Source organism: Symphalangus syndactylus, chromosome 19, assembly GCF_028878055.3.
Source record: "Symphalangus syndactylus isolate Jambi chromosome 19, NHGRI_mSymSyn1-v2.1_pri, whole genome shotgun sequence".
Classification (NCBI taxonomy): domain Eukaryota; kingdom Metazoa; phylum Chordata; class Mammalia; order Primates; family Hylobatidae; genus Symphalangus; species Symphalangus syndactylus.
In genome coordinates, this window is record NC_072434.2 from 26,293,574 (window position 1) to 26,318,322 (window position 24,749).

The following is a 24,749-nucleotide window of genomic DNA, read 5'->3' on the forward strand; positions in this document are numbered from 1 at the left end:
TTTTTAAAAGCTTAAAAATAAGCCTTGAAAGAACTAAGTTGACCCATAACAAACTTAGACTTAAAAAAATTAAAACAACTAATCCTTGGAGTCTCACAGATGTACAGACTTGAGAAGTTCCAAAGCTCCTTCTCTTAGCCAAAATACAGAGTGGAGTTAAAAAAAAAATCCACTTTTTGGCAATAATACTCTCTTCACACATCCCTCCAAAAATCACAGTAAATCTTTCATGGAATACTCACCCTACTCAGCCAAACACTGATTGATATACTACATATCAAAAGTTGTGAAATGACACTAGAGCAGTAGGAAATAAATTGGTGTCACTAAATACCTGGGATAGAAAATGACGGTGTTCCACTTCAATAACCTTAGCCTCTACCATTAGATATTAGAAAAAGTAGAAAAAATTAATCTCAAAGTAAGCAGAAGAAATACTACAATAAAGATCAGAGATGAAATAATAAAGAAGTAAATATGTATTTAAACAAGGAAACCAAAAGCTTGTTATTTTAGATCTCTATAATTGAGAAATCTTTAGAGAGACTAAATCAGAAAAAAATGACACAAATTGCTTATAACAGTAATGACAGAAATGACATCGTTATTGTTTTTACATATATTAAAAGAAAAATAAAAAATATCCTGAATAATGCCATGTCAATAAATTCAAGAACTTGAATGAATTAAAAAATTACTGAAGCCACAAACTACCATAGCTCTCTCAAGAAGGATTAGGTAGCATTAATAAATTCTGTCTATTAAACAAATTGAATTTTTAGTTGAAGGATGAAATACAAAATATTTAGTTATAAATCTAGTAAAATACAGGATCTGTATGCTCAAAATCACACAAAAACTAGTGTAAGACCGTATGATCTTACTAAATCAAAGGATATATAATGTTCATGTACTGAAAAATTTAATACTATTACATATCAGTTCTCCCCAGATTCATCTATGAATGTGTCCCAGTTCTAGTGAATAACCAAGCACAATGTTTTGCACGTATGAACATGCTGATTCTAAAGTCATATGGAAAGGTAAAGGGGCTAAAATAGCTAAACAATTCTTCAAAAGATAACAGAAGTTGAACAACTCACATTACCAAATTTTAAGACTTAAAAAAGCTACAGTGAATAAAGGATCTCGTGATACTGGTTAAAGGATAAACACGCAGAAGAATAGAAGAGAAAATGGTGTCCAGAAATAGACTCACATGCATGGATCGATCCTATAAATAGCTTCTATTCTATTTTGTTATAACACTATCAGGTTCACATGTCCACTGTTTAGCAATAGACCAATACGCTGAGACAGTAGGGTTTGCAGCAAAGAAAGGCTTTAATCAACACAAGGGCACCAAACAAGGAATTGGGAGGATTCTCAAGCCCCAGATCTGTTCTGAGAAGGGACTATGTGCAAGAGACCTTAAGGGGATCATGGAGGGTGAGGGGCTAGAAAATTTGGGTTGTCAATTGGTCAGGGTAAGGGGGATGAAGTCACCAGGATGTGGAACCTGCATTATTTCCTGAGTCAGCATTTTACTGGGCTCCTTAGACCAGCTGATGTTTGTGTGTGTGTGTGTGTGCGTGTGTGTGTGTTTGTTTTTTGTTTTTGAGACATGGTCTTGCTCTGTTGCCCAACTGGATTTCAGTAGCGTGATCTCAGCTCACTGCAACTTCTGCCTCCCAGGCTCAAGTGGTCCTCCCACCTCAGATCTCCTGAGCAGATGGTACTACAGACCTGTGCCATAATGACTGGCTAATTTTTTAATTTTTTGTGAAAATAAGGTTTTGCCTAATTGACCAGTATGTTGGTAGGTTTTGTTTTTTCGTATGCAGAACCTAAAGGAGAAACTCATGCAGAAAGATTATCGTCTGACAATGTCTCAGATTTTATCTATAGAAAGGAAAAGGACTAAAAGGTCTTGTGACAAGGGCTTCTTTATCCTAGGGTAGTAATCACTGACCAGTTACAGAGAAGCAGGACAAATGGAAAGCTGACTTAGTGATTACTGCTGATTTTCCTGAAAGCATAGTTGAATTTTTCCCCCTTAATCAATTTTATATGACTTTCCTAGGGACAGTTTCAGTTCCTCCCAGGCTTGATCCCTTCTCAACCCTGAGGTGTAACGGCTAATATGGTATGAATCGGGCAACGGCCATTCTAGCTTCTTTTTGCTGACAAGGTGCACAGTGAGTCAGGATTAGAGGAATGAAACCGTCTTGTAACAACCTGCAAGTTGTTATACCCAGCTTAGGGTGCTGCATGAACATGTTAGTACTTCAGTCTATGGTTTTATTGTAATATATAATTGAATAGCAGCCTATGATGTAAATTATAAGCCCTATAAACAGAATTGTGAGCTTGAACTTTAAGTGCCCTTGAAAAATGGACTGGAAAACACGGAGTATGCAGGGGGAAAGCTCAAAAAACTAGTCAGACATAGGGTCTGTGGTCTCCAGCGAGACTGCTGAAAGATTTTCTTTAGCTTGGTTTTTATTTTACCAGAAGCATTGATATAAGTACAACAGGTAGTATTGATCACTATACAGACTCCTCTCTGTAAAGCCAAGAGAAAATCAAGTGTAGTTCCGTTGTCAAGAACTATCTGGGCAAGTAAATTTGAAGAGTTTTCTCAGTCTTAATGTTCTTAGCAGCCTCTTTTGCAATTATTTCTGTGGTTGCCAATAAGTGTCTGATCATGTCCCAGTGAATGTATACTCCATAGCCAGGACTCGTGATGCCTAGAAGGCTCTGCCACCAGATATATTGATATACGCCTGGCAGTCCCTTTAGGAGTCTGTGGGAAAATGGGCAGAATCTTTTGTCATTAGGATGGACTGAGAAGTATCTCAGTAAGTGAGAGCCCTCAATATACAGGTTATTGAGACACCAGTGGGCTTGTCCTAACAGAGGAGGGTCTGATCCTATGCCACAAATAAACATGTACCAAGGGGGTACACAGGTAAAGCCCTCAAGGGTGCATTTATTGATGGATTTTTTCATGGGGAATACAGACAAATGGAATTGAACTAGGGATCTTTTTTTTTTTTTTTTTTTTTTTGAGACGGAGTCTCGCTCTGTCGCCCAGGTTGAAGTGCAGTGGCGCGATCTCGGCTTACTGCAAGCTCCGCCTCCCGGGTTCACGCCGTTCTGCTGCCTCAGCCTCCAGAGTAGCTGGGACTACAGGTGCTCGCCACCACGCCCGGCTAATTTTTTGTATTTTCAATAGAGACGGGGTTTCACCGTGTTAGCCAGGATGGTTTCGATATCCTGACCTCGTGATCCACCCGCCTCGGTCTCCCAAAGTGCTGGGATTACAGGCGTGAGCCACCGCGCCCGGCCTAACTAGAGATCTTTTTTTACAGGCTCCCCATAATTTGTGTGATATTCCCCACTGTAAATATTTTTGGCATAGTAAGGAGAAACTTTTAGTTTTATTTCCCTTCTCCTAGCTGCGTTTGTCTGCCCAGTATGCCATGGGGCATGGAGGGTCTATGTAATGGAATGACTTTCCATTTATGATAGGCAGAGAGAGATTGACACATGGGGTGGTGATTTCTTGGTGTACTATTACTTGGACCTGGAAAGTAGCCATGGAAAGACACTGGTGCAGATAGGTAGTCGTATTTGGGACATCCAGAAAGTCAGTGACAAGTATGACTAACAGAAAATGCTTATTTTGAATAGTTTGGGGGGAGTTACTGACAGATCCAACATTCTCATAAGTTTCTTCCAGTGGCAATACCTTGAAACAGTTGAACTACAGTGTTGCTATGCCTGTCTAGGCATTGTAGTAACAGGAGAGGTATAATTAGAAGTTTTAAAACAAGGTGACCATTTCTAAATTTTAGAATGTCCACATAATGAGTGGCAGGAGACTATGTTAGCACGGCATAGAATGCCTAGAAAATCTATAAGTGTAACAATTGTGATGACCAAGGCAATTATGAAGTAATATCTATAACGGTAGCAATTGTAATGATCTAGGCAATTATAATGACCAAGTAAATATATGGCTTAAGCATTCAGTAAGGCAGGGAATAGACAGGAAAGTATCTCACCTTTTTATATAAAATAATTATAATAAAAATTCCTATTATGCTCAACTAACTATTGTAGTAGTCAAGAGGACGTATGTTTTGTCTAATTTCATTGAAGTTACTTATCTGATATTTTTCCTCAAAAGATATTTGAGGCCCATCAAAGATTTACTTATCCATTCAGATAGGGTTGAGACAGTCTCTGAAGTCGAAGTGGCCTCTCTACATTTCTTGATAGGACAAGAATCTGGCGGGGTGGGTTTTATATGGCTGTGGTGAATCCACGGTCTAAGTCATTCAAGCTGAACAGAGGAATGAGTCACCAGTCATACTTTGCATGGCCTCTTTCACTGTGTTTTCAAGTGGTCCCCAGGATGTTGACTTTTCCTGGTCTTGAGCAGAATCCAGTCTCTGGGTTGGATGCGATGCAAGAGAATGTCAGTTGGATACCACAATCTGCTGGAACCACAAACTCGTGAATAGTAGATAAAGTACAACCTAAAGATTGTGTATATTTGATAATATCTAATTTATTTAGGTGTGTTATTGGCATTCCTTAGTCTGAGAAGATAACAGAAGAATTATCTCCCATGTAAAATTTTTAAAGGGCTTAATTTAGGCCCACTTTTAAGGACCACACTTACTCTGAGCAGGGCAATGGACAGAATGTTATTCCAGGTTGTTAGTTTCTTGGCAAATCTTAGCTAAAGTTTGTTTTGTTTTTTATGGTATGATTTATCTTTTGAGTTTTTTCAGTAGACTTCAGTCTGCAGGCTGTATGAAGATTCCAGATTATGCTGAGGGCCTGGAATATATGGTGTCCTAGGCTACAGAAGTTGCACTATGGTCACACTGGATGGAGATAGGCCACCTAAACCTGAGATTAATCTTCTCTACCAAGGCTCTCATAACCTCAGACATTCTCTTTGTCTTGCAGGGGAATGCTTTTGTTTATCTTGAAAATATATCTAAAAATACAAGCAAGTATTTAAAATTTCCTGCTACCCTTGGCATCACGGTAAAATCAATTTGCCAGTCCTCTATTAGCCCTGCACCTCTTGCTTGAATCCCTGGTACTGGGGGTGGAGGATCAGTCTTAAGATTGTTCTGGGCACAAAGTAGGTATTTTTAAATTATTTTTTGGATAGTCTTCTTTAAGTGTGTCCCAAAGATGTAGTCTTGGATCAATTGAAGTGTGGCATGCCTGCCATACTGTGTGGTATCATGTATGTGTTTGATGATATCTGTCACAAGATACCTGGGCACCAGAACCTTTTCTTCCGTGTTACATATCCACTCATTTTGAGTTCTTTGATTGGAGTCAAAGCCTCAATCGAGTTCTCTCTTTACATCTTCTTCAATTAGGTAGGGATTTTAGGCTGAAGTTTATTTCAGGGATTAATGACATTAGGAAGGCTTTGGGCATTTTTTTTCTCTGTTCACCTCTTTAGTGGCCTGCTCTGCCTAGTGATTATTTTTTTCTTGCTACCAAATTGTCCATCCACTGTGTCCATGGTAGTGTATTATAGCTACTTTCTTAGGTACCAAGACTGCCTTTAGTCAGGCTAAGATTTCTTTAGCATGTTTAATTGTTTTTCTTTTTTAATCATCAAAGGTTAAGAGCCCACTTTCTGTCCAAACAGCCCCATGAGCGTGGACAACAATAAGAACATACCTGGAATCAGAGTAATTGGTGACTCAGGAGTCTTTACCTAGTTGGGATGCCCTGATTAGGACTCTAAGTTCTGCCTTCTGTGCCGATGAACCCAGAGGGAGTGTCTCTGCATCTAGGATCTGTCACAGGGTTACCATAGCATACTCAGCCTTCTGTTGTCCGTGGTCCATAAAGCTGCTTTCCTCAGTGAATATTTCTAAGTCCAGGTTTTTAAAGGGAATTTTGGTCATGTCTGGTTGAAGAGAACACACTTGCTCAATAATTTATATGCAATCATGTATAGGTTTATTTAGCAGGATTTAGAGTAGAAACAGCTCTCAAAGTAACACTAGGATTATCCAGGAGGATGACCTGATACCTATTCAGTCTTCTAGAAGTAAGTCAGTAGCTCCACTTCTGTTCCAACAAACAGCATACACAGTGTGTACTGTGCTAGGTTAACCCAAAGTGAACTCTTCTGCCTCCTGGAAGATCACAAGTGGTGCCAGTGGCTCAGAGACAAGAAGTCCAACCCATCATAACAATGTCCAGCTGTTTTGAAAAGTGGGCTACAGGCCTCATGATATTCCCCAAGTCTTAGGTTACCACTCCTAAACCCACTCCTTCTCTCTCATGTATGAACAAATCAAATGGCTTTCTTAGTTCAGGGAGTCTCAGTAGCCAGATCCATTGCTAATTTTTACTTAATGGTTAGAAAGGCCTTTTGACATTCCTTGTCCATTCTAGACGTCAAGTGTCTGGTCTTAGGGCTTCATAGAGACATTTTGCTATAAGCCCAAAATAAGAAAATGAAATATGGCAACATTCAGCCATACATAAAAATCCCTCACAGCTGCTGCCATGTCCTGAGTCTGGCCACCCTGACAAGAGCTTCCCTCCCATCCAAAAGCACATTACTCTGCTCCTGAGAAATTTCAAACCTAAGATATATAATGGAGTGTTTCAATATTTGTGATTTCTTTTCTTGGATACTTTGGATCCCCACCCAGACAAAAAAATATATAAAGCCAGTATAATATTCTGGTCAATTTGCCTTAGTTGTGCTGGCTACTAATATGCCATCAACATATATAAGCAAAGTCTCATTTTTCAACTGGAAGTCCCAAAACTCCTTAGCATGTATTTCCCCTAGATGGTTAGTGAGTTTTTGAAGCCTTGAGGAAGCATCGTCCAGCAACACTATCATTTAGCTTTAGTGTCAGAGTCTTCCTATTCAAAGGCAAACACTTTATGGGACTCTGGACTCAGGGGAAGACAGATGAAGGCATCCTTCAGAATCAAGACTGAACACCAGGACAACTCACTGGTTAAAGTCATGAATAATGTATAAGGATCAGGTATCACCAGATAAATGGCTTTGAAAATTTGGCTAGTAGCCCTCAAATCCTGTACAAACCAATATTCCTCAGTTCCATGTTTTTGTCCTGGCAAGACAGGTATGTTACATGGGAAACGAGGAATTCTTCCTGTATTGCAGGAAGGCCATTAGCAGAGGCTACATGCATTGCTGTGCCTTTTCTCTCAAAGGATACTGCTTTAGATTTGTCAGCGCTACTCCTGCACAAAACTTGACTTGTACTGGAGATGCAGTTTTTGTTTTCCCTGGTCTCCCATCTGCCCATATTTCCGGACTAACCTTTTGGAGTATCTCTTCAGGGGTGCAAGCACTTTCAAGGATCTCCAGTTGTAATAATATGGCCTGCAGAGCACACGCTTGGTCTGAAGGCACCTGGATGTCCAATCATCTCAGAGAAAAAGTAATCTTAGCATTTAGTTTGGTTAAGAGTACTGCCCTAACAGGCCGGGAGCAGTGGCTCACACCTGTAATCCCAGCTCCCAGCATTTTGGGAGGTCGAGGAGGGCAGATTACCTGATGTCAGGAGTTGAAGACCAGCCAGGCCAACATGGTGAAACCCTGTCTTTACTAAAAATACAAAAATTAGCTGGCTGTGGTGGCACACGCCTGTAATCCCAGCTACTTGGGAGGCTGAGACAGGAAAATTGCTTTAGCTCATGAGGTGGAGGTTTCAGTGAGCCAGAGGTTGCAGTGAGCCACGATCGTGCCACCACACTCCAGCCTGAGCGACAGGGCAAGACTCTGTCTCAAAACAAAACAAAACAACAACAAAAAAGGACGACTTTCCCCAACAAAGGGATGGGACATTCACGGATGTATAGAAAAACTCTGTCTTTTTTTCTTCTTTTTTTTTTTGACAGGGTGTTGCTCTGTCCCCCAGGCTGGAGTGCAGTGGCATGATCTTGGCTCACTGCAAGCTCTCCCAGATTCACGCCGTTCTCCTGCCTCAGCCTCCCAAGTAGCTGGGACTACAGGTGCCCACCACCATGCCCGACTAATTTTTTGTATTTTTAGTAGAGACGGGGTTTCACTGTGTTAGCCAGGATGGTCTCGATCTCCTGACCTTGTGATCTGCCCACCTCAGCCTCCCAAAGTGCTGGGATTACAGGAGTGAGCCACCGCGCCCAGCAAAAAACTCTGCTTTAAATGATCTTACTCTAGCTGACAATCCAAAATTTGGAGGAATGATCTCATCAGCATTCTTTCTGAGATTTCAGTCACCTTCATTATTTCTGAGGAAAGTTTAGACAACCAGATATTTAACACCAAATAGGGGGCACCATGTCTACTAGAAAGTCCAGAAGCTGATTTCTCACCATCATCAAGATCTCAAGCCCCATGTGGGAAATATGGAGGGTGTTGTCTGGGTCAGGAGAAGCCCCTGGGTGCTACCATTTCTGGTCTTTTACTTCATTATCTCTCTCAAGCTCCCCAGCTATCCCAGGCATTTGGTGGGCAGAAGGCTGATTCTGTTTCACATCAGGCTTTGTAAGTCATGGGCAATCTTCCTTTCAGTGTCCCCCCTGTTGCAGTAAGCACACTGCTTGGGACCTGCAATGGGATGTCCCTTTTTATTGGCTTTTGGGGGCCCAGGTGGTTCTACCATAGATGGAGTGTCTGATGACGGCTCTTGTTGTGGTCCAGGGACTACTAGGGTCAGAGCCACAGATAACAAGTCAGCTTGCCATTTTCATTATTCCTTGTGTTTTATTTTCCACTTTTTAAACTCGTGATCAGTAAATACATTAGAAACAATCTTCACTAATTGAGACAAAAACATGTCCAATGCCTCAGCTATGTTTTGTAACTTTCTCTGAATATCTGGGGCACTTTGTTGGATAAACATCATGTTAGCTATCATTAAATTTTCTGGGGCTTCTGGGTCAATATCCATTTATTCTCTGAAAGCTTCAAAGACTTGTTCTAAGAATTCCAAAGCAACCCTCATTAGGCTTCTGCTTGACCATCCTGGACCTTACTGAGGCTCCTTTCTTGGGCACTCCCTTGCAGAGGCTGATCAAAATGCAGTTTTGATAGTGTTCGAGGTTAGATCTATCTCCAGTGTTTAGATTCCATCCCAGGACAGAGGTGGGAACTGCAATCTGAGCAGCTGCCCTTACTGGATTACTGGGAGAGTCAGTGTGAATAAAATCAGTCTTTTCCTTAGCTTTTTCTAAAACCATTCTTTGTTTCTCTGAAGTCAACAAAATATTGAGCAAATTGGGGGTACCTGCTCAGGTAGGGTTCTGTGTAGCAAATACAGAGGAGAATAGATTCTCCATATGCTTTGGATTTTTTTTTTTAATCCTGTTCCTTCCATAAACTTTAGATCTTCTCAATAAATAGGCATATTATTTTTCTAATTAAGTAGGTTGGAAGTGGAGAACAGAGAATAAGCCAAGATAAATCCTATAGGCTGGCCTGTGGCAGCAACACCTCCTATAAGCAGTTGTTATGGGGAAACTGCCTCTAAGAACCAGAGTGACTCCCTGGCTAAATGGAGTTCCCTGTTGGGTATAAGAAGTGACACCCTGCCTAAATGGAGTCCCCTGTTGGGTTATAAGAAGCAGAGATCGTACCTGTTGCCCCGGACTTGTGACTTTTTGGTGGTGGGGACTCTGGAGAGGTGCCAGTAGTGCTGCTGCAGCTCCCCCATAAGGTGGAGGAGGGTGAGTCATAGGTTCCTTTAACTGAACCATCATAGCATCATCTTTTTCTTGTAAATCAGTACAAACAGTTTTTAATTTCTTGCTTTATCATTATTTTACCTTTTTCTACATTGTTCTACTTTTCTAAAGCAACATAAAACATTATACATAGGGGATTTCATCTCATTCCTCTTCCTTCTTACAAAACAAATCTAGCTACAGGATCGTACTGTAAGCATGAGGACAATGCAGTGGCCTCTGTTCTCCGAAATCCAGTGGGTATTAAGGTTAAGTCATGTAAAAAAAATAAGATAATCTTTTTTTTGTTTCACGGAATGATAGACAAAGGCCTTTCAATTTTGGAAGATGCAGCCCATCAGGGTTGCATTATGGGTTACTGTGGGAGAACTAAGGGACAGCCCTTAGTTCCTGAGAGCTAAGAAGCTGCTAGGGCTTGTCTCTGGGTCTGCCCCAGTGGCAAGGGGGCACTAGGTGGTGAGTAAATGTCCTCAAGGAGAGTGACCTCTACCTGGCTTGCCACAAATAGTTACGAGATTGTCAGATTTGTATGCCTGCTGCACAGCAACAGAACAATACACTGAGACAGCGGGGTTTGCAGCAGAGAAAGAGTTTAATAATCTCAAAGCCACCAGCCCCATTGGGCTGCCCGGAGGAGCTGAGTTAGCATTTCCCATTCTGGCTGGAATAATTCACACGTAACAAAATGCAGACTAGTCACCATACTCAGGACCCAAGTATTGACCTGGCAAGGCTCAAACTTGGTTCCATTGCCCCTTGTCATCTTTGATCCACTCAAGTTGGAGAGGGACGACCTTTGATCAGGAGTTCAGTGGGTAAATCCTGGGAAAGATTGAAGAGCAGATAGTTACCCTGAGTTAGGCTTGCTGAGATTCCACTAGCAACTCCTTCAGGACTAACTGAATGTGACTGACCAAACAAGAAGGGTTCCCTGAGTTAGTAATTTTTCCACTAGTAATTTCTTCAGGGATCCCCTCCACAAACATAAATACATATAACAAGACAAAGACAACCAAAAGACCTTTCTATATAAAGTTTCAGATTCCAAAATCCAAGACCATTTCTCCCAAGCAATGCCCTCTAGTCTTTTTCCATCTGAAGGGAGATCTCCTCAAATAAGTTCCTACCTAGACTTAGGGAGTGTCAACAAGACCTCAAAAGAGGCCACAAGACCTCTAAGATGAAAACACGCACACACACATACACACACACACAGAAGGAAATGGGGTGCCAGCTGCTCTGAGAAAATTCACCTGAGACTTCTGAGACCAGACATGGTTTCTCTGCTGCAGACAAGGTTATGTGCTGAAAGTCAGCACTGCCCTGCCAACACAGAAGGCCCCAGCAAAGGCCGTTAGTTCATCATAACTAAGCAGCTGCTTGGGCTTGTCTCTGGGTCAACCCCAGTGGCATGGGGGCACTGGACTGTAGGTAAATGATTGCAAGGAGAGTGGCTTGCCATGAATTCTTTTTTTCTTTTTTTTGAGACGGAGTCTCACTCTGTCTCCCAGGATGGAGTGCAGTGGCACGATCTTGGCTCACTGCAACCTCTGCCTCCCAGGTTCAAGTGATTCTCCAACCTCAGCCTCCCAAGTAGCTGGGATTACAGGCATGTGCCACCATGCCTGGGAAACTTTTGTATTTCTAGTAGAGACAGGGTTTCACCATGTTGGCCAGCCTGGTCTCGAACTTCTGACCTCAAGTAATCTACCCTCCTTTGCCTCACAAAGAGCTGGGATTACAGGTGTGAGCCATCATGCCTGGCTGCTTGCCATGAATTTTTACAAGATTGTAAGGTTTGTATGCCTGCTGTGCAGCAACAGAATACACCGAGACAGTGGAGTTTGCAACAGAGAGTTTACCAATTGCAAGGTCACCAAACAAGGACATGAGAAGAATTCTCAAGACTCAAATCCATTTCACTGAAGGTTTCTGGGCAAGAATCTTTGAAGGGGGAGTGGCTGGAAAATTGAGGTCATCAACTGATTCGGGTAAGGGGGATGAAATCATCAGGATATGGAAACTACATTCTTCCCTAAGTTGAGTTTCTTGCAAAGCCTTTCAGAATGGCTGGCATCAGTAGTTTTGTTAGTATGCAGAACCTAAAGGAGAAACTCAAATGGAAAGTTTGTCATCTCATATTGTCTTAAATTTTATCTGAAGAACAGAAAAAGATCAAAGATTCTAGTGACAAAGATTATGTTATCCTGGACTGGTAATCAGTGACCAGCTATAAGGAAGTGGGTCAATGGAAAGCTAGCCTAATGATTACCATTGATTGTCCTACAAACCTAGTTGAATTTTACTTTTTCCTCCTTAACTGTTTTTACAAGATTTTGTTGAGGATGTTTTCAATTTAAAAAAGGAGCAAAGGCAATTCAGTGAAGAAAACATAGTCTTTTAAACAAGTGATACTGGAACAGTAAGGCATCCAAATGCAAAATAATAACCCTCTACATATTCCTCATACCTCATACAAAAGTTAACTCAAAATTGGTCATATAACTAAGTGTAAAATGTTAACTTCTAGAACTGTATATGGCCTTGATTTAGGCAAGGAAATTTTAGGTGACACAAAGAGCGTAATCTATAAATGAAAAATGTGATAACATCAAAATTACATACTTTTGCTCAAGGAAAGAGACTATTAGAAAGAAAAGTAAAGCTACAGATGCAAGAAAAATACTTGCAAAATATTTACTCAGTGAAGGGCTTGTAGCCACAATATATTATGTAGTCTCAAAATTCCGTAATGGAAGAAATAACTCAATGAAAAGTGGGCAAAATTTAGACGTGCTCACCAAAGGAGGTATAGATGGTAAATAAGTACAAAGAAGATGCTAAGCAGCATTAGTCACCAGGGAATGCAATACCATCACACACATATTAGAATGGATAATTTAATGGAGAAAAACCACACTATCTCAAAGGCTGGCAAGGTTGCAAAACAATTGGAACTCACATACACTGAGTATGTGAAGGTACAATGTATGATCACTCAGGAAAACAGTTTGTCTATTTCTTATAAAAATAAACACACATATTTAGTATGATATTTGCTATGGGTTTTTTAAAAATAGCTCTTATAATTTTGAGATATGTTCCATCAATATCTAGCTTATTGAGTGTTTTTACCATGAAGGGGTGTTGAATTTTATTGAAGGCCTTTTCTGCATCTATTGAGTTAATTATGTGTTTTTTGTCATTACATTTATTGATTTGTGTATGTTGAAACAGCCTTGCATCACAGAGATAATGCCGACTTGCTCATGGTGAATAAGCTTTTTATATATGCTGCTGGATTTGCTTTGCCAGTATTTTATTGAGGATTTTCGTATCGATGTTCATCAGGGATATTAGACTGAAATTTTCTTTTTCTGTTGTGTCTCTGCCAGGTTTTGGTATCAGGATGATGTTGGCCTCATAAAATGAGTTAAGGAGGAGTCCTTCTTTCCCAATTGTTTGAAATAGTTTCTGAAGGAATGGTACCAACTCTTCTTTGTACCTCTGGTAGAAATACAACTTACAAGGGATGCGAAGGACCTCTTCAAGGAGAACTAAAAACCACCGCTCAAGGAAATAAGAGAGGGCCCAAATAAATAGAAAAATATTCCATCCTCATGGATAGGAAGAATCAATATCATGAAAATGGCCATATTGCCCAAAGTAGTTGATACATTCAATGCTATTCCCATCTAGCTATCATTATCTTTCTTCACAGAACTAAGAAAACTACTTTAAATTTCATATGAAACCAAAAAAAGGTCCCATATAGCCAATACAATCCTAATCAAAAAGCACAAAGCTGAGGCATCACGCTACCTGATTTCAAACTATACTACAAGACTACAGTAACCAAAACAACATGGTACTTGTACCAAAACAGATATATAGACCAATGGAACAGAACAGAGGCCTCAGAAATAACACCACATGTCTACCACCATTTGATCTTCAACAAACCTGACAAAAACAAGCAATAGGGAAAAGATTCCCTATTGAATAAATGATGCGGGGAAAATTGGCTGGCCATATGCAGAAAACTGAAACTGGACCCTTCCCTTACACCTAATATAAAAATTAACTCATGATGTATTAAAGGCTTAAATGTAAGACCTAAAACCATAAAAACCCTAGAAAAAAACCTAGGCAGTACTATTCAGGACATAGGCATGGGCAAAGACTTCATGACTAAAACACCAAAAGCAATGGCAACAAAAGCCAAAATTGACAAGTGGGATCTAATTAAACTAAAGAGCTTCTGCACAGCAGAAGAAACTATCATCAGAGTGAATAAGCAATCTACAGAATGGGAGAAAATTTTTGCAATCTATCCATCTGACAGAGGTCTAATATCAAGAATCTACAAGGAACTTAAGCAAATTTATACGAAAGAAACAAACAGCCCCATCAAAAAGTAGGTGAAGGATATGAACAGACACTTCTCAAAAGAAGACATTTATGCAGTCAACAAATACATGAAAACAAGCTCATCATCACTGGTCATTAGAGAAATGCAAATCAAAACCACAATGAGAAACCAATTCACTCCAGTTAGAATGCCAATCATTAAAACATCTGGAAACAACAGGTGCTGGTGAGAATGTGGAGAAATAGGAACGCTTTTACTCTGTTGGTGGGAGTGTAAATTAGTTCAACCATAGTGGAAGACAGTGTGGCAACTCCTCAAAGATCTAGAACCAGAAATACCATTTGACCCAGCAATCCCATTACTGGGTATATACCCAAAGGAATATAAATCATTCTACTATAAAGACACATGCACACATATGTTTATCGCAGCACCATTTACAGTAGCAAAGACTTGGAACCAACCCAAATGCCCATCAATGATAGACTGGATAAAGAAAATGTGGCACATATACACCATGGAATACTATGCATCCATAAACTGAATGAGTTCGTGTCCTTTGCAGGGACATGGATGAAGCTGGAAACCATCATCCTCAGCAAACTAACACTGGAACAGAAAACAAAACACCGCAAATTCTGACTCATAAGTGAGAGTTGATCAATGAGAACACATGGACACAGGGAGGGGAACATCACACATCAGGGCTTGTTGGGGTGTGGGGGGAAAAGGGGAGAGAGAGCATCAGGACAAATAGCTAATTCATGCAAGCCTTACAACCTAGATGACGGGTTTATGGGTGCAGCAAACCACCATGGCACATGTATACCTATGTAACAAACCTGCACGTTCTGCACATATATCCCAGAACTTAAAGTATAATAAGAAAACACACACACACACACACACACCATTTATCCAACAAACCCAGTCTTAGATATGTATCTATGAGGAATAAATTTGTGTTTATATAAAAACTGTAGATGAATATTTTTCTTAACAGCATGATTCACAAATACCAAAAACAATGCAAATGCCCTTCAACACGTGAATGGATTAAAAGACCATGATACATGATACAATGGAATAATACTTAGCAATAAAAAAAAGGTGTCCTGGGTAGTGTGATGAAATCCTATGCCATTCAGCTCCATTCTCCCCAGAGCATGAATCCTTTCTTGTCTAGTGCATCCACAGTTTATACTACCTGCCTGTTAGTCACTTAGTAGTCTTTGAAGAAATCCTATGCCATTCAGCTCCATCCTGCCCAGAGCATGAATCCTCCCTTCATCTAGTGTATCCACAGTGTACACACCAGCCTTAGTCACTTAGTAGTATTCCAAGTTAACAGGTGGAAAAACATAGTCTACTTGGGTTTTATACTATTAATCATTTCAGGCATTTACTGGGGAGCCTGGAACATATCCCACATGAATAAGAGGGACTAGTGCAGCTTTTTTCTCTCACAGGTAAGTAGAAACTATTCTATCTACCTTCAGAAGAATCATTCAGATGGCACTAGTAATTCAAGTTTTACAAGTCAAGAGAAATTGATATTCTGTGATTTATCTGGCAATTTTTTTCTTTAAATGACTATTTTAAAGGAAACTATAGCCAGTTTGCACTCATACAGGATACACTCCAATATATATCTACTGTACTCACTCAAGTATGTTTAATTTTTTCTGCATATTTTCACAACATGGTTATGAGGAATTCAGATTTTATTAAATTGAAAAGTAATGTGATTCACTGACTATTGGCTGTACATTGAAAATATAATGTTGATATCTCAATCTGAAGATGAAGCTAAGACTTGTTAATCATATGACCACCGTAAAGTAGCTAAATAACCTGACTAAAGTACAGGGTCTAGCATGAAGAGTAAAATAGTAACATTCTTAAGAATAACTTGAGCCAGACAAACTTGGGACAAAAGGAAGGAAGGAAGGAAGGAAGAGAGGGAGGGAGGGAGGAAGGGAGGGGAGCGAGGGAAGGAGGGAAGGAAGGGAGGGAAAGAAGAAAGAAAAGAAAGAAATAAAGAAAGAAAGAAAGAAAGAAAGGGAGAAAGGAAGAAAAAGAAAGAGAAAGGAAGAGAAAGAAAGAAACAGAAAAAAGAAAAAGAAGGAGAAAGGTAGACAAAGAAAGGAAGAAAGAAAAAAGAATGAAAGACAGAAAGAAAAAGAAAGAGAAGGAAGAGAAGGAAAGAAAGAAAGAGAGAGAGAAAGGAAGAAAAAGTAAAAGGAAGAGAAAGAAAGAAAGAGAAAAAAGAAAAAGAAGGAGAAAGGTAGACAAAGAAAGGAAGAAAGAAAAAAGAATGAAAGAGAGAAAGAAAAAGAAAGAGAGGGAAGAGAAGGAAAGAAAGAAAGAAAAAAGAATGAAAGAAAGAAAGAGAGAGAAAGGAAGAAAAAGTAAAAGGAAGAGAAAGAAAGAGAAAAAAAGAAAAAGAAGGAGAAAGGTAGACAAAGAAAGGAAGAAAGAAAAAAGAATGAAAGAGAGAAAGAAAAAGAAAGAGAGGGAAGAGAAGGAAAGAAAGAAAGAAAAAAGAAAGAAAGAAAGAGAGAGAGAAAGGAAGAAAAAGTAAAAGGAAGAGAAAGAAAGAGAAAAAAGAAAAAGAAGGAGAAAGGTAGACAAAGAAAGGAAGAAAGAAAAAAGAATGAAAGAGAGAAAGAAAAAGAAAGAGAAGGAAAGAAAGAAAAGAAAGAAAGAAAGAAAGAAAGAAAGAAAGAAAGAAAGAAAGAAAGAAAAGAGAGAGAGAAAGGAAGGAAGGAAAGAAGGAAGGAAGGAAGGAAGGAAGGAAGGAAGGAAGGAAGGAAGGAAGGAAGGAAGGAGAAAAAATAAGTAGTTGATTCTACAGTCAGCTCCCAAATCAAACCAAGAGGCATAAACCTTGATTGTGTTGTTTGATATCAGGAGAAATTGCATATCTAATCAAGGCATATTATTAGCCTCAATTAATCTATCAAGAAAAAAATAAAAGTAATGGGATCATCTGACACCGAATGATGAGACAAAAAAGAGACTGATGAAGCAAAAAGATTTGGGTGAAAGGTCATGATTAGGGTGAAAAGTTATATCCATACTTATTAAAAACCTATATTAATTAAAATTCAGGGAGTGGAGGTTGCAGCGAGGCGAGATTGTGGCATTGCACTCCAGCCTGGGTGACACAGTGAGATTCTATCTCAAAATAAAATAACAAAATAAAATAAATAAATAAAATTCAATAGAGGGTTACTACAATGCTGTTAAAAAATTGTTTACTAATAGTGCAGAATACTCAGAATAATAGTCATTGTGTGTGTGTATATACACACAATGTACAAAATATACAATAAAAAATATACTGTTTGAGAAAGGTACTATAAAAATTGTTAGGGAAATGTTGAGTTTACTATATTTTATTTAAAAATGAAATACAGCCATTATCATGAATAAAATCAGCACAAAATATTTTTTAAAATATGAAAAGAAAAGATAACATATAACTTTTTAGAATAAAGAATAGTATAGTGGCTCTGTGTTTTTTAAGTATTCCTTTAAATAGAAACAAGAAATATTCATCATGAAAAAAGATTGATTATTATGTAGTGAAATGAGCAACTTATGTTCATAATGCAGAAAAAAGGAAAGAAAAATACTAGCCACAAAGAGAATGCATTTGCATTACATATAATTAAAAGAGATTTTATATTCAGAATTATTAAGATGATTCCAACTAATAATACCAAAACTCTCAAAAAGGTAAATAAAAAAATCAAACTGCATTTCCAAAGATTAGAAGCATTAAATACCAATTAAACTGTGAATATATATTCTAAACCCAGTTAGTGGTAAAAGAAATGCAAATTTACACTATAATGTTATAACATTTTATAGCCACTCAATTTGTAAACATTAAAATGTGACATCACTCATCATTAACACGTAAAAAAAGAAGGAACTGTTGATATAAATGTATGTTGGAATAAATACTGTAGGAAACCTTCTAGAGTAGAATATGCACAAGATCCCAGAATACCCATTTGTACTTACATATACTAGAAAAAGTCAAATAGCTTTACTGTAAAAATGTCATATCACTGCTTGAATATATGAATTATTGGGTATCATCGTATTTACTTTCTATTTTAAACTATAATTGTATAATTATTTGGAGTCAAATTGTTGATTCCAATGTACATATTAATATTGATATAGGAGTTGAGAAAAAATTGTTTAGGCAGATAATGAGGGTACAGCAGTCCTTGATAAGGTTTTTCCTTTTAATGAAAGGCAGCCCCCAAATCATTTTCTTTTCTAACAAGAGGAGCCTGTAAAATCGAACTGCAAACATAGACAAGCAAGCTGGAAGCTTGCAAGGTGAATGCCAGCAGTTGTGCCTATAGGAAAAGGCTACCTGGGACTAGGCATGTTCCATATGGCAGCTGCATCTTCCCTTCTCTTTGCCAGCCACGTGTACAGTAAGGAGAAGGCAACATGGCGCTGGCCAGGCAAAGATCCCATTTGATTAATAAGATTAGGGTGGGGCGGCCAGCTTCCTGGCATATTATGTAAATATAACACCTGGTTTAACCAATCTTTGGGCCCTATGTAAATCAGACACTGCTTCCTCAAGACTGTTTATAAAATCCAGTGCACTCCACCAGGGGCAGGGATTCACTTTCAGGTGCCGCTCTCTCTCACAAGAGAGGAAGCTGTTCTCCTTTCTCTTTCTTTTGCCTATTAAATCTGTGCTTCCTAAACTCACTCCTTGTGTGTGTCCATGTCCTTAATCTTCTTGGTGTGAGATAACGAACCTCAGGTATTTACCCAGACAATGATGCCGCTTCAATATGACTTCATTTAACCAACAAGTATTGTGTTCAAATTCTTTTACTGTATTCTTGATTAATGCCCATTGATAGGAGAATTTATTTTACTATGTACTTATCAAGAAATTTGTATATTCATTTATACACAATTGAAAAACCAAAAACTAAATAGGTCTTTTGGCAAAACAAGGTGACATAAACATTTTGCCACAATTAATATAGATGAGACTTAGAATGTCATCTATGTTACTTAGAAAGATATGAACATGCTAGGATCTCAGAGTAGTGTACTTACTGACACGGATGCATCTGGGAGTAAGAGACCAGCCATTCTCCATACATGTAACTGTGGTCTGCGCTTTTGGAAGACTGTAGCCAGGATGGCAGTCAACTTCTACAGAGTTACCCTGTACAAACTTTCTTCCATGATTTTGATTATATGCATTTTCCAAATAAGGAAAATAACATTTTCCTAAGGACCATAACAATGATAAATAAATAAAGTAAATGAGAAACATAAATTTGCTCAAAATAGTATATTACAATTATTTTTACAATATTTAAATAAGATTGCATAAACATCCAAAAATAATGTATAACTGAAGATGAACTAAAGTTACTAACAAAGGTTTGTACAAAAAGAAATATCAATATTCAATATTACTTATCTTTAGTTTTTATAATTAAAAGATGTATAAATTATATAGATATTCTCATAAATTCCCTATATTTATTTCTCCTGTGATTTTCAAGAAGAAATCCTCATAATAGAAAAGACCTATTTTGGTCACTTTGCTTGAACAACTCTTTTCTTGGCCCTATTTCTGTTACATAAGACAAGTGTAATCACTTATGTGCTCTCCCCTCTTCGATCTTTGAAAGTTTTATACATATATAGCAGTTCAGAGGTTTACTTACTGAGACATGGTACTGCTGGCGACCATCCATCTTGTGTGCAATGAATGTTATCCCAGTAACTTCCTGAAGGAGTCTCAAAAGATTCATCACAGTAATAGGCGTAATATTTTCCTACAGCTACTGGAAAGTATGGTCTACGCAAACTCTCATAATATAGACCTCCATGTTTAATGTTTGGATAATCACAAGGTTTCACTTGCAATAAAAATTTTAAAAAAAGTATAAAGATTTATTACTGTAATGAACAATCATATTAGAGATAAATTTTTATCACTGAATTATATTCTCTTCTTAGTATAATTACACATTCCATTAGGGTTTCTAGGTCAAAACAAATGATAGAACTCAGATGACTGAGATATGTGACAAGGTCTTTGTTAATGAAGATGAAATTATGTCTTGTGGATCACATGATGCATAAATTTGTATGAAGGCTCTCCAGAAACAAAAATGTACAGACCTATTTAATGTATTCCCCTTAAATAAACACACCCTATCCCTGGCTAATTAAATAAACTTTTTGGTTGAGAAATATGCCAATTTTACCGCTTAGCTCATGTATTTCTTTCTTTCTTTTTTTTTTTTTTCTATTCTCATCAGTAAATAAGAGCCCTGCATTTTCTTCTCAGAACAACTCAATATAAGGAGGTAGTATTTTGAGGGATTTAAGGTTTTTATTCGTTTTAGACTGAATTCATGAACTGGGCGCAGTGGCTCACGCCTGTAATCCCAGCACTTTGGAAGGCTGAGACAGGCAGATCACTTGAGGTAAGGAGTTCGAGACCAGCCGGGCCAACATGGTGAAACCCCGTCTCTACTAAAAATACAAAAAAAATTAGCCAGGCCTGGAGGTGCACCCCTGTAATTCCAGCTACTTAGAAGGCAGAGGCAGGAGAATCACTTGAACCCAGGAGGCAGAGGTTGCAGTGAATCGAGATTGTGTCACTGCACTCCAGCATGGGTTACAGAGCGAGACTCCATCTTGAAAAATATAAATAAGTAAATAAATAAATTAGGCTCTTTCCTATTTATTGCAGACAATGTAAAAATATAGAGAAACACAAAAATTTTTCTTTGCTGATACCGCACAGAAAAATAACATAGTTAATTCGTGCCTCAAACAATTCATTGAGCCAAGTTCTCCAGTCTGTATTTAACCAGAGAAACAGACTAGAAATTTTTCTTCATATCCAAATAGCTAAGATTTTCATTAACTTTTTTTGTTTATACCTAATTTTAATGGGAGAACAAAATAATTTTAATGTCATAAAATATATTTAAGTAAGGTACAATATAATTACATTTTACTGAGTTATTATATATTAATTTTGACAAATACATTTGAGTGCTATCTTGTTTATTATATTAACATGTTTATATATTTTTCAGAAAATTTGCTCTTTTCATGGGATTATTTATAGATTATCTAGTACTTTCAATAACAAAATGGTATTAATGTTTTCCATGAAATATGTTTCTATTTCAATAAACATTATGCAACAGGTTAAAAAGAATTTCAATACACACATACACATACACACACATATAAATATTCTTTTTCATCTCCATCTTTCTTAAATTCAGTGATTTATTTTCTTTGGTATTTGATTAGAGAAATTTTCATGTAGTTTCTACATTTATTACATGGATTATAAACTGAATAATTGTATATCTTAAATGTCTTTCTCTAACAAAGACTAGTGACTGATACTTCTTTCAGTATAGTTTCTTGGCCTACAATCCATGTATCTTATAATTGATAGATTTTTTTCCCTGTTTATCTGAAGTTCCCAGTGTTAAAACTAAAACATTTACTTAGTCTTATTTCTTTTAAGTAACATTCTACATTTTTCCCCACCACTTTTTAAAGATTTGGAATATTTTCTGTTTACCACTGGATTTTACAAATTTCATCATGATTTGTTGAGACGTATTATTTAACAATAATTCTGCATTGGGAATGCTTGAGTCTTGGATTTGCAGGAGCTGTGTCTTAAAGATCTCAATTGAATTTCACATTAAATGGTAGAGTAGAGATTTGAAAGCTTGTGGTTGATTTCAAAACAAGTATGAGTATCCATCTTATTATGGTATTTACCACAATGTCATAAAATAAAATTGTCCACTGAGATTTCTTTCCAAAAGGAATAAAAAGGAGGCATAATTAAAAACATATATCATTACCACAGGCTCGAACTATTTAGCTCTTCTCCAATTTAGTCACATTTACATCTGTTTTTATCCCTTTTACAAATCGATTCCTTGAAGCAAATATTAGGACCCACATAGGGTCTCATCAGCGCTGAGAATAGAAGGACTTCAAATAGCTTCATTCTACTTGTTACACTTCTACAAATGTAGATTTTGGTTTCACAGCATTTATGGTGTTTCCATCATAAAATTGGCTCAAACGGATCTTAAAATTGATAAAAATATTCACTAATTTTTATAACTGCTGCTAATATATTCATACTATAATTTATTTGACCCAAGTCCAGGATCTTAGAGTCAACGTTGTTAAATTTCATCTTATTAGATTCAGCTTAGCACATAAAATTCTCTTTGAATGCTGAATCTGCCCTAATGCAGATTCATTATTATCATCCTCTGTATCATTCCAATTGTGAATTTGTACTGCACTTCCGCTAAATCATTAAACTGTTCAGTGACACAAGTGAGTAATGAAGCAGGCCTGAGAATAAAGTCCTGCATCTAATAATTAGATGTGGTTATTTAATGAAATTAAAAACTGATAAACAATATAACTGATCAACTTCTCTATCTTGTCCATGAGAACTCCAGATGGTTCATTGCTAAACATTAATAATTGAAATCCAAATATAGTTGGGTCTCAGTCGGTTTAGATACATTTGGGCTGAACTTCCTTGTCATAAGCCAACCATAAAATCATTAAATATTTTACTTATAATTCTTATGCACATTGAAATCTGTTTCATACTGATAATAGCTTCCTCTCTTAGGGACTGGAATTATGCTGGGAATTAAAGTTGAAGTCATTGATCAATCACTTGTATCATATTTTTCTTTCATGGAATATATAGTTTAAGTGTAGTACATCTTGTCTAGGTACTTCTAGATAGAAAGAAAAGAAATTTGATCGTAGAGATATAAAAAAATATTAAAAAGGGGTAAAGGAGCATCCCAGAAATAAAATACTCTGTTGACTTGAGTGGTATTTTGCTACATGTGATGATTTTAGGAAATTACCTCCAACACTAGGAAATGACTAAGACTTGGAGTCCTTCAACACTCCTCCCTCCAAATAGTGGTGCCTTATTTCTCTCCCCCTGGATATATGCTGGACTTAAGTGTCTCACTTCGAAAGAATAGATATGGCTGAAGTTAACAGTGTGTGAGTAGATAATTGATATGGTTTGGCTCTGTGTCCCCACACACATCTCATGTTGAATTGTAATTCCCAATGTTGAGGGAGGTAATTGGATCATAGAGGTGGATCTCCCCCCTGCTGTTTTCATGATAGTGAGTGAGTTCTCATGAGACCTGGTTGTTTAAAAGTGTGTAGCACTTTCCCCTTTGCTCTCTCTCTCTCCTGCTCTGCCATGGTAAGATGTGCTTGCCTCCCCTTCATCTTCTACCATGATTGTAAGTTTCCTAAGGCCTCCCAGCCATGCTTCCTGTACAGGCTATGGAACTGTGAGTCAATTTAACCTCTTTTCTTCATAAATTATCCAGTCTCAGGTAGTTCTTTCTAGTAGTGTGAGAATGGACTAATACATGGTATTGTGGCTTCCTCTATTCTCAGATTAGTAGTGCTGGAGAAAGCTGCTATTTATCAACTCATGGGAAGGCCTATGTGGTGAGGACCTGAGGCCTCCTGACAACAGCCATTTGTGTCAGCAATGTTAGAAGCAGATGCTCCTGCCCAGTCAAGCCTTCTGATCACTGTAGCCTGGGCCATGATCCTGATTGCAACACAAGAAGACAGTCTGATTCACAACTACTTATATAAGCCATTTTGAGATTACTGACCAATAGAAACTGTAAGATAATAAAGGTTAGTTGTTTTAAGTAAATATGTTTTCAGGGTATTTTGTTACAATGCAATAAATAACTAATATAGTATGTGTTAGATGACATTATTTTTATCTAGTGTTTTAATTCAGATATTGAAAGAATTTATTAATTAGGGAAACATACGTTCATAAACACACATACACATTTAATTTTGAGTAGCAAAGAAAATGAGTTACAGCAACTTTGAAAACTACAGAATGCTTCCACCAGCCTTACTTTGTATACACAATAAGACAAATATTTGGTTTTATTGAGTCCCCATTTTTTATGTGTTTAAAAGAAATTTCAGAATTAAGAAATGGGTCAAGATATGAATGGAACTTACAGGTACATCTTGGAGCAGGTATCCAGCCAGTACTTGTGCATTTTGCTGTATTTCCCCGGGTTGCAGGATAAAAACCATTTATACACTGGTACCTGATTTCATCTCCAGTTCTGTGTTTAATCCTTAAAGGTGAGTAGACACCATTTGGAATATAAGGAGCATTACATGTTTTTTCTGAAAAGAAAAAGGATGTGTGGACAATGCAGAAATAAGTATCATTAAAATTCATCATTTATATAAACATTTAAAAGTAGGTGTTATTGGCTGGGCGCAGTGGCTCACGCTTGTAATCCCAGCACTTTGGGAGGCCGAGGCGGGCGGATCACGAGGTCAGGAGATCGAGACCACAGTGAAACGCCGTCTCTACTAAAAACACAAAAAAATTAGCCGGCCGTGGTGGCGGGCGCCTGTAGTCCCAGCTACTCGGAGAGGCTGAGGCAGGAGAATGGCGTGAACCCGGGAGGCGGAGCTTGCAGTGAGCCGAGATTGCACCACT

General features: G+C 37.9%; 1 protein-coding gene across 1 annotated transcript in view; it reads right to left on the minus strand.

Annotated features, from left to right (window-relative positions):
* Positions 1-24,749, minus strand: part of LOC129458233 (complement factor H) — a 209,050-nt gene that overhangs the window by 149,216 nt on the left and 35,085 nt on the right. The window contains 2 exon segments of the mRNA XM_063613713.1: positions 19,873-20,067; positions 24,254-24,427. Coding sequence (XP_063469783.1) covers positions 19,873-20,067; positions 24,254-24,427 — 369 coding nt within the window.